The 17,865-nt window shown below is 44.7% G+C and overlaps 1 protein-coding gene across 1 annotated transcript in view; it reads left to right on the top strand.

Moving 5' to 3' along the window:
- Positions 1 to 4,087: 4,087 nt before the first annotated feature.
- Positions 4,088 to 17,865, top strand: part of LOC140455290 (zinc-binding protein A33-like) — a 28,976-nt gene continuing 15,198 nt past the window's right edge. The window contains exons 1-5 of the mRNA XM_072550038.1: positions 4,088 to 4,537; positions 4,768 to 4,863; positions 4,957 to 5,190; positions 6,050 to 6,072; positions 9,674 to 9,789. Of these exons, the coding sequence (XP_072406139.1) occupies positions 4,127 to 4,537; positions 4,768 to 4,863; positions 4,957 to 5,190; positions 6,050 to 6,072; positions 9,674 to 9,789 (880 nt within the window). The 5' untranslated portion in view covers positions 4,088 to 4,126. The remainder of the gene's footprint in view (positions 4,538 to 4,767; positions 4,864 to 4,956; positions 5,191 to 6,049; positions 6,073 to 9,673; positions 9,790 to 17,865) is intronic.

Genomic DNA, 17,865 nt, shown 5'->3' with positions numbered 1-17,865 from the left:
TCTCCCTCTTTATGGGTATTTAAGCGGGCATTGGATAGGTATATGGAGGATAGTGGGTTAGTGTAGGTTAGGTGGGCTTTGATCGGCGCAACATCGAGGGCCGAAGGGCCTGTACTGCGCTGTATTGTTCTATGTTCTAAGATGGTGCTATTTCTTGGGCCTGTCAATTGTGAAGGAGCAAAAATGGCCTTTGCAGTGATATCTATTTCTTGTCAGATGTGGGAGGTTAAAGAGAGTTTAAGGGTTACTACGGATTATATCTGCCATAAATGCTGTTGGATGTGAATCTTATCAGATCGGGTGGATCGGTTGGAGAGACAGATAGAAGTGATGAGGAATTTGCAACAGCAAATGTGATGGATGGCAGTTATCGGAAGGGGGGGAAGTCTCAGATATAGTCACATAGATGGGTTAACTCCGGGGGGCAGGAGTCTTTTGTAGATATGCATTTCAAACAGGTATGTTGTTTTGGAAAATGTAGGGGGTGACGGATTCTCAGGGGAACGTAACATGAACAGCCAAGTTTCTGGTAGTGAGACTGCTCTAATGCAACGAGGGGTATATCGGCTTCCAAGAGATCAATTGTGTTGGGGATTCTGTAGTCAGAGGTATAGACAGACATTTCTGTGGCCAGCAGAAGAAAAGCAGAATGGTGAGTTGTTTTCCTGATGCCAGGATCAAGGCTGTCTCAGAGAGGGTGCAGAGTGTTCTGACGGGGGGAGAGGAGCCAGCAGGAGGTCATTGTCCACATTGGAACCAACGACATTGGAAAGGAAAAGGTTGAGACTCGGAAGGGAGATTACAGAGAGTTGGGCAGAAATTTAAAAAGGAGGTCCTCAAGGGTAGTAATATCTGGATTACTCCCAGTGTCTGAGCTAGTGAGGGCAGGAATTGGAGGATAGAGCAGATGAATGCATGGCTGAGGAGCTGGTGTATGGGAGAAGGATTCACATTTTTGGATCATTGGAAGCTGTTTTGGGGTAGAAGGGACGGATTGCTCCTAAATTGGAAGGGGACTAATATACTGGCAGGGAAATTTGCTCAAACTGCTTGGGAGGATTTAAACTAATAAGGTGGTGGGGTGGGACCCAGGGAGATAGTGAGGAAAGAGATCGATCTGAGATGGGTATAGAACAGAAGTGAGTCAAAAAGTCAGGACAGGCAGGGACAAGGTAGGACTAATAAATTAAACTGCATTTATTTCAATGCAAGGGGCCGAACAAGGAAGGCAGATGAACTCAGGGTATAGTTAGGAACATGGGACTGGGATATCATAGCAATTATGGAAACATGGCTCAGGGATGGGCAGGACTGGCAGCTTAATATTCCAGGATACAAATGCTACAGGAAGGATAGAAAGGGAGGCAAGAGAGGAAGGGGAGTGGCATTTTTATAAGGGATAGCATTACAGCTGTGCTGAGGGAGGATATTCCTGGAAATACATCCAGGGAAGTTATTTGGGTGGAATTGAGAAGTAAGAAAGGGATGACCACATTATTGGGATTGTATTATAGACCCCCCAATAGTCAGAGGGAAATTGAGAAACAAACTTGTAAGGAGATATCAGCTATCTGTAAGAATAATAGGGTAGTTATGGTAGAGGATTTTAACTTTCCAAACATCGACTGGGATTGCCATAGTGTTAAAGGTTTAGATGGAGAGGAATTTCTTAAGTGTGTACAAGATGATTTTCTGATTCAGTATGTGGATGTACCAACTAGAGAAGGTGCAAAACTTGACTTACAGGGCAGGTGACTGAGGTGTCAGTGGGGGAGCACTTTGGGGCCAGCGACCATAATTCTATTCGTTTTAAATAGTGATGGAAAAGGATAGACCAGATCTAAAAGTTGAAGTTCTAAATTGGAGAGAGGCCAATTTTGACGGTATTAGGCAAGAACTTTTGAAAGCTGGTTGGAGGCAGATGTTCGCAAGTAAAGGGACGGCTGGAAAATGGGAAGCCTTCAGAAATGAGATAGCAAGAATCCAGAGAAAGTATATTCCTGTCAGGGTGAAAGGGAAGGCTGATAGGTATAGGGAATGCTGGACAACTAAAGAAATTGAGGGTTTGGTTAAGAAAAAGAAGGAAGCATATGTCAGGTATAGACAGGATAGATCGAGTGAATCCTGAAGAGTATAACGAAAGTAGGAGTATACTTAAGAGGGAAATCAGGAGGGCAAAACAGGGACATGAGATAGCTTTGGCAAATAGAATTAAGGAGAATCCAAAGGGTTTTTACAAATATATTAAGAACAAAAGGGTAACTAGGGAGAGAATAGGGCCCCTCAAAGATCAGCAAGGCGGCCTTTGTGTGGAGCTGCAGAAAATGGAGGAGATACGAAATGAATATTTTGCATCAGTATTTACTGTTAAAAAGGATATGAAAGATATAGACTGTAGGGAAATAGATGGTGACACCTTGTAAAATGTCCAGATTACAGAGGAGGAAGTGCTGGATGTCTTGAAACGGTTAAAAGTGGATAAATCACCAGGACCTGATCAGATTTACCCAAGAACTCTGTGGGAAGCTAGAGATGTGATTGCTGGGCCTCTTGCTGAGATATTTGCATCATCGATAGTCACAGGTGAGGTGCCGGAAGACGGGAGGTTGGCAAACGTGGTGCCACTGTTGAAGAAGGGCGGTAAAGACAAGCCAGGGAACTATAGACCGGTGAGCCTGACCTCAGTGGTGGGCAAGTTGTTGGAGGGAATCCTGAGGGACAGGATATTCATGTATTTGGAAAGGCGAAGACTGATTCGGGATAGTCAACATGGCATTCTGCATGGGGAATCATAGTCACAAACTTGATTGCGTTTTTTGAAGAAGTAACAAAGAAGATTGATGAGGACAGAGCAGTAGATGTGATCTGTATGGACTTCAGTAAAGCGATTGACAAGGTTCCCCATGGGAGACTGATTAGCAAGGTTAGATCTCATGGAATACAGGGAGAACTAGCCATTTGGATACAGAACTGGCTCAAAGGTAGAAGACAGAGGGTGGTGGTGGAAGGTTGTTTTTCAGACTAGAGGCCTGTGACCAGTGGAGTGCCACAAGGATCAGTGCTGGGCCCTTAACGTTTTGTCATTTACATAAATGATTCGGGTAAGAGGTACTAACTTACAGTTAGTAAGTTTGCAGATGACACCAAAATTGGAGGTATGGTGGACAGCGAAGAGGGTTACCTCTGATTACAACAGGATCTAGACGAGATGGGCAAATGGGCTGAGAAGTGGTAGATGGAGTTTAATTCAGATATATGCGAGGTGCTGCATTTTGGGAAAGCAAATCTTAGCAGGACTTATACACTTAATGGTAAGGTCCTAGGGAACGTTGCTGAACAAAGAGACCTTGGAGTACAGGTTCATCTTTCTTTGAAAGTGGAGTTGCAGGTAGATAGGATGATTAAGAAGGTGTTTGGTATGCTTTCTTTTATTGGTCAGAGCATTGAGTGCAGGAGTTGGCAGGTCATGTTGCGGCTGTGCAGGAGATTGGTTAGGCCACTGTTGGAATACCGCGTGCAATTCTGGTCTCCTTCCTATTGGAATGATGTTATGAAACTTGAAAGGGTTCAGAAAAGATTTACAAGGATGTTGCCAGGGTTGGAGGGTCTGAGCTACTGGGAGAGGCTGAACAGGCTGGGGCTGTTTTCCATGGAGCATCGGAGGCTGAGGGGTGACCTTATAGAGATTTACAAAATCATGAGGGGCATGGATAGGGTAAATAGACAAAGTCTTTTCCCTGGGGTCAGGGAGTCCAGAGCTAGAGGGCATAGGTTGAGGGTGAGAGGGGAAGATATAAAAGAGCCCTAAAGGACAACTTTTTCACGCAGAGGGTGCTATGTGTATGGAATGAGCTGCCAGAGGATGTGGTGGAGGCTGATACAATTGCAACATTTAAGAGGCATTTGGATGGGTGTATGAATAGGAAGAGTTTGGAGGGACATGGGCCTGGTGTTGGCAGGTGGGACTAGATTGGGTTGGGATACCTGGTCGGCATGGACGGGTTGGACCGAAGGGTCTGTTTCCATGCTGTACGTCTCTATGACTCTATGAGTCTCTGAATGTGTTCACCAGCGCAGGAACATTGAAACTGAAAGCGGTTTGTCTCAGGAAGTGCTGAGGGTGAGCATGGCTTCCAGACAGCAGGGAGAGAATTGGACCGGGGAGACAATTTGTCCCATTTGTCTGGATTTCTTCACCGATCCGGTTATACTGAAGTGTGGACATAATTTCTGCCGCTCCTGTATCACCCAGAGTTGGGAAAAGAAGGAGATAAACTCCTGCCCGGAATGTGGAGAGGTGTTTCCGGAAAGAAACCTCAGGGTAAATCAGGCCCTAACGAATCTAACCAAGAAAGCTCGAAAATTAAAGTTGGGTCCGAAAGAGAAGAAAAGTAAACCTCACTGTGAGGAACATCAGGAAGATCTGAAACTGTTTTGTGAAACTGACAAGAAATTGATCTGTCTGATTTGTAGAGATTCGCGGGAACACAGAGAGCACCGCTTCCTGCCCATCAATGAGGCTGTTGAAATCTACAAGGTAAATATTGCATTTTGTCATGATATTTCTAATCAATCTGCTCAGGCCATTCTATGAGACACGTCAGGAACAGGGGAGACCCGGAACCCTCTGTCTGGGACCAGAGACAGGAATTCTATCGCTGACAATTACGCTCCCGTACTTTAGTGTTCTTCTGAAATATTTTTAAAAAGGTTTTATCACATTTTCACACTTTAAGAATGCAATTTTATATTATTTTCCAATTCCAGGATCAGCTGAAATCTTCCTTAGATTCTCTCACAGAGAGGAAATCGGCGGCTCTACAAACGGAACTGACCCAGAAACGGAAGATTTCCGAAGTGAGGGTGAGCTCTCCCTGTGCTGATTCTCTGGGATCTCGGTTAGTTTTGTTCCCTTTATCGCGGGACATTAATGAGGTTTCACATTTCATTTGGTAGGAACAGGCGAGCAGTCTGCAGACCCACATCACATCCGAGTTCACTAAAATGCACCAGATTCTCACTGAGAAAGAGCAGCGTTTACTCAGAGATCTCAGGGAAGAAGAGGAGAGGGTTGTAGAACCAATGGAGAGAAACCTTCGAGAGATTCAGGAGAATTTAAATTCTATTGAGGAGGAACTCTCAAAATTGCAGGAACAGATGGAGCAAAAAGACGAGCGGATATTTCTGAAGGTAAGGGAAGATATTGCAGGTTATTTCAGATAGATTTCGGACGTGATGACAACTGTAAAAATAATATGGTATTTAATGTAAAAAAAGTTGAACTGAGTTTGTGACTGTCCAGACGGTTCTGCCGTTGTCAGTGAAGAAACACAGATTCTTTCAAACCTGCTGAGATTTTCCAGTAATTTCTGGAGTTTTTTGTGTCACCGCTGCCGCACTGTCTGCAGATTCTCGGGAATATCGACGTTCTCCTGGGAATGGCTGTGACATTTTTACTTGTTCTGTTATTATTAGATGAGATTAGATTACTTACTATGTGGAAGCAGGAGCTTCGGCCCAACAAATCCACACCGACCCGCCGAAGCACATTCCACCCAGACCCATTCCCCTACCACTCCGGGCAATTTAGCATGGCCAATTCCCCTAACCTGCACATTTTTGGACTGTGGGAGGAAACCGGAGGACCCGAAGGAAACCCACGCAGACACGGGGAGAATGTGCAAACTCCACACAGTCAGTCGCTTGAGGCGGGAATTGGCGCTGTGAGGCAGCAGTGCTAACCACTGTGCCACCGTGCCGCCCACGGTGTTCCCCAAGTTTAATTATCTCCTGAAACTCCCATTGTAATCGAGTTCCAGTTCAATGTGGAAGTGTGTGGATGTGTCTGCGACAGTGGGAGTGTGAGAGTCACTGTGTCCGTGAGCGAGACTGATGGTTAGGTCCACTTTATTTTACCCTGTCCTCAATCTTCCTTCCAAAATGTATCACGTTACACTTCCGTGTTGTGTCTGCTCATTTCAGCAGCCTGTCTGTCTCCTCCTGAAATCTGTTACTGCCATCCTCACTGTTTGTGATTCATGTCTTTCAGGAGGAAGCTTGTCGGAAGAGAAGGTAGGACATGCTCTTTACTGAAACTCTGCACAGTTTGCTCAATAACTCAGGGACGGGTTATTATGGGGTTATTTCCTGGTTATTGTCGCCACTTTAAAGGGTCGCTGATTGGGCGACAGTAACTCCGTCTATGGTTCACTCAGGAGTGTTTTTATCATAAGTAGCTCATTACAGGTGTGAAACAGTTTTAGATTTTGTAAAGCTCTTCTGCAATATTGTAAACAATGACAAGATGCCTGTAAGTAATCCAACCTGGTTCTCAGGTTGGAAGGGATCAGTGCCCTGATTTGGGCTGTTTATGTGACTGTGACCCCTGACCCTGAGAGAGACACGTGGCCCATGTTTCCAGGGAATGGCCATCCCTGTCCCTGTATGGCTCCTGACCAACCTGAGACAGTCAGAGTTTAAAGGGGGAATCATTTTTGTTTCACGTTTTATAACACTCACTCACACTGTAGCCTTTATAAAGGGTACAATAAATTGTTCTGAGGAGTTTTGCAGGACCATTGGAAAGTATAGAAAAGAGTTACTGAGATATTGGTGTGGATTTTAGTGCATTTTAAAGGAGGAAAGAGGAATAGAGAAATGGAGAGGTCCAGGGAGAGAATTCCAGAGCTGAGGGTCTCGGCAGCTGAAGGTCCAACCTCCAATTGGGGAAGGGCTTTCCAAACATGGACTGGGACTGCCATAGTGATAAGGGTTTAGATGGAGAGGAATTTGTCAAGTGTGTACAAGAAATAGTTCTGATTCAGTATGTGAATGTACCTACTAGAGAAGTTGCAAGACTTGACCTACTCTTCAGAAATAAGGCAGGTGACTGAGGTATCACTGGGGAGAGCATTTTGGGGCCAGCAACTATTAGTTTTAAAATAGGATGGAAAATGGCAAACCAGATCTAAAAGTTGCAGTTCTAAATTGGAGAAAGGTTAATTCTGATGGTATTAGGGAAGAACTTGCAAGAACTGATTGAGGGCAGATGTTCGCAGGTAAAGGGACAGCTGAAAAATGGGAAGCCTTCAGAAATGACATAACAAGAGTCCAGAGAAAGTATATTCCTGTTAGGGTGAAAGGGAAGACTGGAAGCTGAATGACTAAAGAAATTGAAGGTTTGTTTAAGAAAATGAAGGAAGTATATGTCAGGTATAGACAGGATGGATCAAGTGAATCCTTAGAAGAGTATAAAGGCAAGAGGAGTATACGGAAGAGGGAAATCAGGAGGGCAAAAAGGGGCCATGAGCTAGCTTTGGCAAATAGAGTTAAGGAGAATCCAAAGGGTTTTTACAAATACATTAAGGACAAAAGGGTAACTAAGGAGAGAATAGGGCTCCTTAACGATCAGCATGGTAGCCTTATTGTGAAGTTGTAGAAGATGGGGTAGATCCTAAACAAGTATTTTGCATCGGTGTTTACTGTGGAAAAGGACATGGAAGATATAGAATGTCAGGAAATAGATGGTGACATCTTGAAAAATTTCTGTATTACAGAGGAGGAAGTGCTGGATGTCTTGAAAAGCATAAAATTGTATAAATCCCCAGTATCTGATCAGGTGTACCCTAGAATGCTGTGGAAAGCTAGAGAAGTGATTGCTGGGCCTCTTGCTGAGATATTTGTGTCGCCGAGTCACAGGTGAGATGCTGGAAAACTGGAGGTTGGCTAACGTGGTGCTACTATTTAAGAAAGATGGTCAGGACAAGCCAGGGAACTATAGACCAGTGAGCCTGACATTGGTGATGGGCAACTTGTTAGATGGAATCCTGAGGGATAGGACTTACATGTATTTGGAAAGGCAAGGACTGATTAAGGATAGTCAATATGGTTTTGTGTGTGTGATTGAGTTTTTTGAAGAAGTAACAAAGCGGATTGATGTGGGGAGAGTGGTGGAAGTGTTCTACATGGACTTCAGTAAGGTGTTCAACAAGGTTCTGATGGAAGACTGGTTAGCAAGGTTAGATCACATGGAACAGAGGGAGAACTAGCCATTTGGAAACAGAACTGGCTCAAAGGTAGAAGGCAGAGGGTGGTGGTGGAGGGTTGTTTTTCAGATTGGAGGCCTATGACCAGTGGTCTGCCACAAGGATCGGTGCTGGGTCCACTACTTTTCATCATTTATGTAAATGATTTGGATGTGAGCATAAGAGGTATAGTTAGTAAGTTTGCAGATGACATCAAAATTGGAGGTGTAGTGGACAGTGAGGAAGGTTACCTCAGATTACAACAGGATCTTAATCAGATGAGCCAATTGGCTGAGGAGTGGCAGATGGAGTTTAATTTAAATAAAATGTAAGGTGCTGCATTTCGGGAAAGCAAATCATAGCAGGACTTATACATTTCAGGAGTGTTGCTGAACAAAGAGACCTTGGAGTGCAGGTTCATAGTTCCTTGAAAGTAGAGTTGAAGGTAGATAGGATAGTGAAGACAGCATTTTGTATGCTTTCCTTTGTTGGTCAGAGTGTTGAGTGCAGCAGTTTGCGGGTCATGTTGCGGCTGTACAGGACATTGGTTCGGCCACTTTTGGAAGTACACTTCTGGTCTCCTTCCTATTGGAAGGATGTTGTGAAACTTGAAAGGGTTCAGAAAAGACTTACAAAGATGTTGCCACCGTGGAGGATTTGAGGTATAGGGAGAGGTTGAGTAGGCTGTGGTTGTTTTCCCTGGAGTTTCGGAGGCTGAATGATGACCTTATTGAGGTTTATAAAATCATGAGGGCATGGATAGGATAAATAGACAAAGTCCTTTCCCTGGGGTGGGGAGTCCAGAGCTAGAAGGCATAGGTTTAGCTTGAGAAGGGAAAGATATAAAAGAGACCTAAGGGGCAAACGTTTCACGCAGAGAGTGGTACGTGTGTGGAATGAGTTGCCTGAGGAAGTGGTGGAGGATAGTGCAATTGCAACATTTAAAAGGCATCTGGATGAGTATATAAATAGAAAGTGTTTGGAAGGATACGGGCTGGGTGCTGGCGGGTGGGACTAGATTGGGTTGGGATAACTGGACAACATTGACAAGTGGTCTGAAGGGTCTGTTTCCGTGCTGTATGTCTCTATGACTCTACAACTGAAATCAGAGATGATCAAGAGTCTGGAAGTTGAGTATTGGATGGTTGTGAGACCCATGTATGACACAGTTGGAAATGAAGCGCTTTTGCCTGAAATACCGATTTCCCTGCTTCTCAGATGCGGCCTGATCTGCTGTGCGTTTCCAGCCCCACTCTGATCTAAACTCTGGCTTCCAGCATCTGCAGTCCTCACTTTTGCACAGTTGAAGATAAGGCTTTTAGAAATATCAGTTTTTTTGCCTCTGTTCCACAAGTTCTGTTTATAAAACAGCAAGGGGCTGAATGTAATGCTTGTCATCTCCCTAGTGTGTCAAGTTTCAATAACTAAACTGTTAGGAGAACATTGGCCTTGCTCTGGACTTTGGGGTTTCCAATCCTTGCCCTCACATTATCAAATTCTGTTTGGATCAATTATAAAAATAAGATGAACATTTCACTTTTTAACCCATTGAATGAAACATAAACAACACTAAAGCTTGAACATTTAACTCATTTCATAAATACTTCAACAAAGTGGAATTTATAATGTCATCTATTTAATATTTACAGGATCAGAGAGGTGCAGAATACACTGGCAGCTGCTGATGCCTCTCTGTCTCTCAGGCAGTTCACCAGTCCTTTACAGTACACAGTCTGGAGAGAAATGATACACACCATTCACCCAGGTAAACATGTGTATTCACTTTCCTGATGATAGATTGAGTTGTTCAGGGGCTATAAGGCCCCAGTTTATACCTTCACATCGCTAGCTGTTAATTCAGAGAGACTATCCCTGGAAACATTGTACTTTCTGTGGGTCCATTTGGACAGGTTTTGGAAGCCATCACCTATGTGTGTCACAGAAGTGTCTCAGTGCAGCCTAACCAGAGGAACAGAGCACGGAAACAGGCTTTCTTGAGGAGCTGGTTCCATCTGGAGTGACATTAGAGTAATAGTTTTTATCATAAGATCAGAAAGACATGTAGACATTAAAGAGCTAATGTTCACAGATCAATATCTAATGGTGCTGTGTGAGAAACAAAAACAGAAGTTGCTTGAATAGCTCAGCAGCTCTAATAGCAGCTGTGAAGAGAAATCAGAGTTAACATTTTGGATCGAGTGACCCTCCCTCAGAACTGATGCAAGCTAGGAAAACATCAGTTTGTAGGGGGTGAATAGGGGATAAGGATAGTTGTGGATAGAGCCCAAAGAGAGCGAAGACCAGTTAGACAGACAAAGAAGTGGATACTGATCTGGGTAGGAGGATGAATAGCTGTTAATGGAGAATATTACTGGCCAATAAGTTTAGTCTGCAATGTCAGACTATGTGAAAACAAGGAGAAAGTGAGGACTGCAGATGCTGGAGATCAGAGTCGAGAGCATAGTGCTGGAAAAGCACAGCATGTCAGGCAGCATCTGAGAAGTGGGACAATTGACGTTTCGGGCATAAGCCCTTGAGCAGGGATAATTGATGAGGCAGTTCTGATCAAGGGCTTATACCAAAAACATTGATTCTCCTGCTCCTTGGATGCTGCCTAACCTGCTGTGCTTTTCCAGCACCACGTTCTCATCGAGTCATAGAATCACAGAGATGTACAGCATGGAAACAGACCCTTCAGTCCAACCCATCCATGCCGACCAGATATTCCAACCCAATCTAGTCCCACCAGCCAACACCTGGCCCATATCCCTCCAAACCCTTCCTTTTCATATACCCATCCAACTGCCTTTTAAATATTGCAATTGTACCAGCCTCCACCACTTCCTCTGGCAGTTCATTCCAAACTCGTATGATTCTCTGTGTGAAAAAGTTGTCACTTAGGTCTCTTTTGTATCTTTCCCCTCTCACCCTAAACCTATGCCCTCTAGTTCTGGACTCCCCGACCCCAGGGAAAAGACTTTGTTGATTTACCCTATCCATGCCCCTCATAATTTTGTAAACCTCTATAAGGTCACCCCTCAGCCTCTGACACACCAGGGAAAACAGCCCCAGCCTGTTCAGCCTCTCCCTATAGCTCAAATTCTCCAAATCTGGCAACATTCTTGTAAATCTTTTCTGAACCCTTTCATGTTTCACAACATCTTTCCGAAAGGAAGGAGACCATAATTGAATGCAATATTCCAACAGTGGTGTAACCAACGTCCTGTACAGCCGCAACATGACCTGCAAACTCCTGTACGAATCCTCTGACCAATAAAAGAAAGCATACCAAACACTGTCTTCACTATCCTATCTACCTGTGACTCCACTTTCAAGGAGCTATGAACATGCACTCCAAGGTCTCTTTGTTCAGCAACACTTCCTAAGACCTTACCATTAAGTGTATAAGTCCTGCAATGATTTGCTTTCCCAAAATGCATTTATCTGAATTAAACTCCATCTGCTACTTCTCAGCCCATTGGCCCATCTGATCAAGATTCTGTTGTAATCTGAGGTAACCCTCTTCGCTGTCCACCACACCTCCAATTTTGGTGTTATCTGCAAACTTACTAACTGTACCTCTTATACTTGCATCCAAATCATTTATGTAAATGACAAAAAGTAGAGGACCCAGCACTGATCCTTGTGGCACTCCACTGGTCACAGGCTCCAGTCTGAAAAACAACACTTCACCACCACCCTCTGTCTTCTACCTTTGAGCCAATAATGTATACAAATGGCTAGTTCTCCCTGTATTCCATGAGATCTAACCTTCCTTATCAGTCTCCCATGGGAACCTTGTCAAACGCCTTACTGAAGTTCATATGGATCACATCTACCGCTCTGCCCTCATCAATCCTCTTTGTTATTACTACTACAAAAAACTCATTCAAGTTTGTGAGACATGATTTCCCACACACAAAGCCATGTTGACTATCCCTAATCAGTCCTTGCCTTTCCAAATACATGTACATCCTGTCCTTTGGATTCCCTCCAACAACTTGCCCACCACCGAGGTCAGGCTCACTGGTTCATAGTTCCCTGGCTTGTCCTTGCCACCCTTCTTAAACAGTGGCACCACATTAGCCAACCTCCAGTCTTCCGGTACCTTACCTGTGACTATCAATGATACAAATATCTCAGCAAGAGGCCCAGCAATCACTTCTCTAGCTTCCCACAGAGTTCTAATGTACACCTGACCAGGACCTGGGGATTGACTATGTGATAACAAATCCTGGCATGTTGGGCAAGGGACTAGGATATATGAGAACTCAGACCCTAAAATTATTGAAATTGATACACATTCCAGAGGACTTCAGGGTCCGCAAGCAGGGAATGAGCACTGCAGCAAGTCTGAGATAGATTTGTTGGCCAGGGAACAGGGTGGTGTGTTAAAGTGGCAGGTAACTAGAAGCTCAGGGTCTTTTTTGCAGCCAGAAAGTAGATGTTTTTCAAAGTGGTCACCCCGTCTACGCTTTGTTTCCCCAAGGTAGATGAGACCACATTGTGCAGTGAATGCAGTAGACTAGATTGTGGGAAGTGCAGGTAAAGTACTGCTTTGCCTGAAATGTATGTTTGAAGTCTTGGATACTGAGGTGAGATGAAGTAAATAGGCAGGTATTGTACCATCAGCGGCTGTAGGGGAAGGTAGTTTGGGGCTGTGGATGGTTTTGGAAGTGAAGGAACCATGCACCAGGATGTCCCGGAGGGAATGGTCTGTGCAGAAAGCAGATAAGGGAGGGGAGGGGAATATGTGTCTGGTAGAGGCATCTCTCTGGAGGTGGCAGAAATTGTGGCTGATGATTCTGTAGATGTCGATGTTGGTGGGATGGCAGGCAAGGACAAGGGGAACCCTATCACTATTGCAGGAGGAAAGAAAGGGTGAGGACAGAAGTGCAGGACATGGGTGTGACCCAGTTGAGGGTTCTGTCAACAACAGTACTGGGGAATCCTCGGTTGAGGAAGAGGGTGGACATCCCAGAAGCTCCCTTGTCGAAGTTGGCATCATTAGAACAAATGGGATGGAGATGGAGGAACTAGGAGAATAAAATGAAGTATTTGCAGGAAGCAGAGTGTAAGGATGTACAGTCCAGGTAACTGTGGGAGTCGGTGTGTTTATAATGGATATTGGAAATGGAAGCAGGAATGCCAAGGAAAGGAATGCAGGAATCAGAGATGGATCAGGTGAAGGTGAGAGAGTGGGTGGAAGTTAGGAGTGAAATTGATAAAATTTTCTAATTCCAGACAACAGAGTGAGGGCAGCATTAATGTTATCATCGATATACGAGAGAAAGAGTTGTGGGTGGGGTTCAAAATGGGACTGGAACAAGGAATGTTCAATGTATCCGACAAAGAGGAGCTGAAAATGTGTTGCTGGAAAAGCGCAGCAGCTCAGGCAGCATCCAAGGAGCAGGAGAATCGACGTTTCAGGCATGAGCCCTTCTTCAGGAATCCCACAAAGAGACAGGCATTATTAGGGCCCATGTGGGCACACATGGTCACCCCTCTGAAGTGAAGAAAATGACGGGATTTGAAACAGAAGTTGTTCAGGGTGAGGATGAGCTCGGCCAAGCAGAGGAGGTTGGTGGGGGTGTGGATGGTTCAGGCCTTTAAGAGGAGAGCCCTGAGACCATCCTAATGGGGGATGGAGGTGCAGAGGGATTGCATATCTGTGGTAAAGAGGACGTGGCTGGAGTCCGCAAATTGGAAATATTGGAACTGGTGTAAAGCATCCAAGAAATTGCGGGTGTAAGTGAGCAGGATTGGACCGGGGGAGAAAAGACTGAGTCATGGCAGGAAGTGATGATTTTGTTGGACAGGAGCAGACAGAAACAATGGGCCTGCCCATGGATGTGCAATCCCTTTACACTTCTGTTCCCCCACCTGGAACAAAGGCCTGAATTATCCTCACCCCCCAACCTTCCATCTTTGACTCCTCCCTTCCTCGACATCTCTGCTTCCATTTCTGGGGATACACTGGCCACCAATATCCACCATAAACCCACCAACTCCCACAGTTACTTGGACTATACATACTTGCATCCTGCTTCCTGTAAAGACAGGGCCCTCAGCTGCATTTCAACCTTCACCCCCTCTCTTCCATCCTGCAACAGTGATAGGGTTCCCCTTGTCCTTACCTACCATCCCACCAGCATCCACAACCAGAAAATCATCAGCCACCACCTCCAGCGAGATGCCATCACCAGACATCACACAGCTCCCCTCCCTTGTCAGCCTTTTGCAGGGACTGTTCCCTTTGAGACACTCTGGTTACTCCCAACACTCCTCCAACAGCCTCACAGCAGGTTCCCCTGCATTGCAGGAGGTGTAACATCTGTTCATATACCTCCTCCCTCCTCAGTAAGCAAGGACTCTAACCTACCTTCCAGCTGAAGCAGCAGTTTACTTGCACTTCACACATTCTAGTCTGCTGCATTCCCTGCTCACAATGTAGTCTCCTTAACATTGGGGAAATCAAAGATCGATTGTGTGATCGCTTTACGTTTTGTTTTTTTCTGCCAAAAAAAGACCCTGAGCTTCCAGTTGCCTGCAACTTTAACATATCACTCTGTATCCTGGCCAACATCTCTGGCTCAGGCTTGCTCCAGTGCTCAAGCTAAGGTCAGCGCAGGCTGGAAGAACAGCACCTCATTTTCCGTACTGGGGACCCTGCAGCCTTTCAGACTCAATATTGAGCTCTCTCATGTCCTGTCCCCAACCTACGCAGCCAGGCCCTGTTATCACAGACTTGAAGACAGTAAGGACTGGAGATGTTGGAAGTCAGAGTCGATAATACATGAAGCCGGAAAAGCACAGCAGGTCAGCTGGTATGGGAGGAGCAGAAAAATTGATATTTAGGGTCAGGATCATTCATCAGGACTCACCATTCTGACCACTTATTATTACAGACTCTGCTATTACACACCATTAACAGGGTCCATTAACAGCTATTCATCCTCCTCACCAGATTGTTATCCATTCCTTTGTCTGTCCAACTGCTCTGCTCTCTCTTTGGGCTCTATCCCCAACTATTGTTTACTCTTTATCCCCTCCCCACCACCCCATCTTCTGTATTTCAACCAACATTTCTCCAGCTATCATCAGTTCTGGGGAAGGGTCACTCGATCCTATACATTAACTCTAATTTCTTTCCATAGGTGCTGCCAGACCTGCTAAGCCTGATAAATACCTGTTTAACATAGTCACATGTTAAACAAGACAAAGATATTTGTAATGTTGCATTAGAGAGCATGAAAAGGCAGTTTGCAGATAGTGAGGCTGATAGAATTATAGAATCCCTCCAATGTGGAAGTAGGCCATTCAGCCCATCAAGTCCACAATGACCTTCTGAACAGCATTCCACCCAGACTCAAAGCCCACCATATCTCTGCACCTCCACCTTTCTCATGGCTCACCCACATAGCCTGCACATCCTGGGACACTGTGGACAAAAACTGCACATTTTTGGACTATGGGAGAAAACCCATGCATACATGGGAAAACATCCAAACACCACACAGACAGTCACCTGAGGCTGGAATTGAACCCAGCTCCCTGGTGCTGTGAGGCAGCCACAGTGTCGATATTTTGAGTAATCGCATTGATCAAACTTTGAATTCAGTGGCCACTCCATGTATGTGATCAGAAGCCTAATTCAGTCTGAGGGTTCAAACTCAATGCAATGTTCTTGATCAGTTTTAGAGTCATAGAGATGTACAGCATGGAAACAGACCATTCAGTCCAACCCGTCCATGCTGACCAGATATCCCAACCCAATCTAGTCCCACCTGCCAGCCCCAGCCCATATCCCTCCAAACCCTTCGTATTCATATACCCATCCAAATGCCTTTTAAATGTTGCAATTGTACTAGCCTCCACTACTTCCTTGGGCAGCTTATTCCATACACATACCAACCTCTGCGTGAAAAAAGTTGCCCCTTAGGTCTTTTATATATCTTTTCCCTCTCACTCTAAATCTATGCCCTCTAGTTCTGGACTCCCCGATCCCAGGGAAAAGACTTTATCTGTTTATCAGATCCATGACCCTCAAAATTTTGTAAACCTCTATAAGGTCACCCTTCAGTCTCCGATGCTCCAGGGAAAACAGCCCCAGCCTGTTCAGTCTCTCCCTATAGCTCAAATCCTCCAAACCTGGCAATATTCTTGTAAATCTTTTCTGAACCCTTTCAAGTTTCACAACATCTTTCCGACAGGAAGGAGACGAGAATTGAACGCAATATTCCAGCAGTGGCCTAACCAACGTCCAGTATAGCCGCAACATGACCTGCAAACTCCTGTACTGAATACTCTCACCAATAAAGGAAAGCATACCAAACACCTTCTTCACTATCCTACCTACCTGCGATTCCACTTTCAAGGAGCTATGAATCTGCACTCCAAGGTTTCTTTGTTCAGCAACACTCCCTAGGACCTTACCATGAAGTGTATAACTCCTGCTAAGATTTGCTTTCCCAAAATGCAACACCTCACATTGAATTAAATTCCATCTGCCACTTCTCAGCCCATTGGCCCATCTGATCAAGATCCTGTTGTAATCTGAGGTAACTTTCTTCGCTGTCCACTTGGTGTCATCTGCAAATTTACTTAACTATACCCCTTGTGCTTACAGCTAAATATTTATATTAATGACGAAAAGTAGAGGACCCAGCACCGATCCTTGTGGCACTCCATTGATCACAGGGGTCCAGTCTGAAAAACAATCCTCCGCCACCATCATCTGTCTTCTACCTCTGAGCCAGTTCTGTATCCAAATGGCTAGTTCTTCCTGTATTCCATGAGATCTAACCTTGCTAACCAGTCACCCATGGGGAACCTTGTTGAATGCCTTACTGAAGTCCATATAGATCACATCTACCACCCTGCCCTCATCAATCTTCTTTGTTACTTCTTCAAAAAACTCAATCAAGTTTGTGAGACATGATTTTCCACGCACAAAGCTATGTTGTCTATCCCTAATCAGTCCTTGCCTTTCCAAATACATGCACATCCTGTCCCTCAGGATTCCCTCCAACAACTTGCCCAAAACTGACGTCAGGCTCACTGGTCTGTAGTTCCTTGGCTTGTCCTTACCACCCTTCTTAAACAGTGGCACCACATTAGCCAACCTCCAGTCTCCCGGCACCTCACCTGTGACTATCAATGATACAAATATCTCAACAAGAGACCCAGCAATCACTTCCCTAGCTTCCTACAGAGTTCTAGGGTATACCTGATCAGGTCCTGGTGATTACCCACCTTTATGCGTTTCAAGACATCCAGCACCCATCCTCTGTAATATGGACATTTTTCAAGATGTCACCATTTATTTTCTACATTCTATATCTTCTATGTCCTTTTCCACAGTAAATAGTGATGCAAAATACTCATTTAGTATCTCCTCCATTTTCTGCAGCTCCACACAAAGACTGCCTTGCTGATCTTTGATAGGCCCTATTCTCTCCTTTGTTACGCTATTATCCTTAATGTATTTGGAAAAATGCTTTGGATTCTCCTTAACAGTATTTGCCAAAACTTTATCATGTCCCCTTTTTGCCCTCCTGATTTCCCTCTTAAGTATACTCCTACTGCCTTTATACTTTTCTGAGGATTCTCTCGATCTATCCTGTCTATACCTGACATATCTTCCTTCTTTTTCTTAACCAAACCCTCAATTTCTTTAGTCATCCAGCATTCCCTATATCTACCAGCCTTTCCTTTCACCCTAACAAGAATATACTTTCTCTGGACCCTTGTTATCTCATTTCTGAAGACTTCCCATTTTCCAGCCGTCCCTTTACCTGCGAACATCTGCATCCAATCAGTTTTCTAAACGTTTGGAGGG

This window comes from Chiloscyllium punctatum, chromosome 30, assembly GCF_047496795.1.
Source record: "Chiloscyllium punctatum isolate Juve2018m chromosome 30, sChiPun1.3, whole genome shotgun sequence".
NCBI lineage: Eukaryota > Metazoa > Chordata > Chondrichthyes > Orectolobiformes > Hemiscylliidae > Chiloscyllium > Chiloscyllium punctatum.
This window is presented reverse-complemented; position numbering and strand designations above follow the sequence as displayed.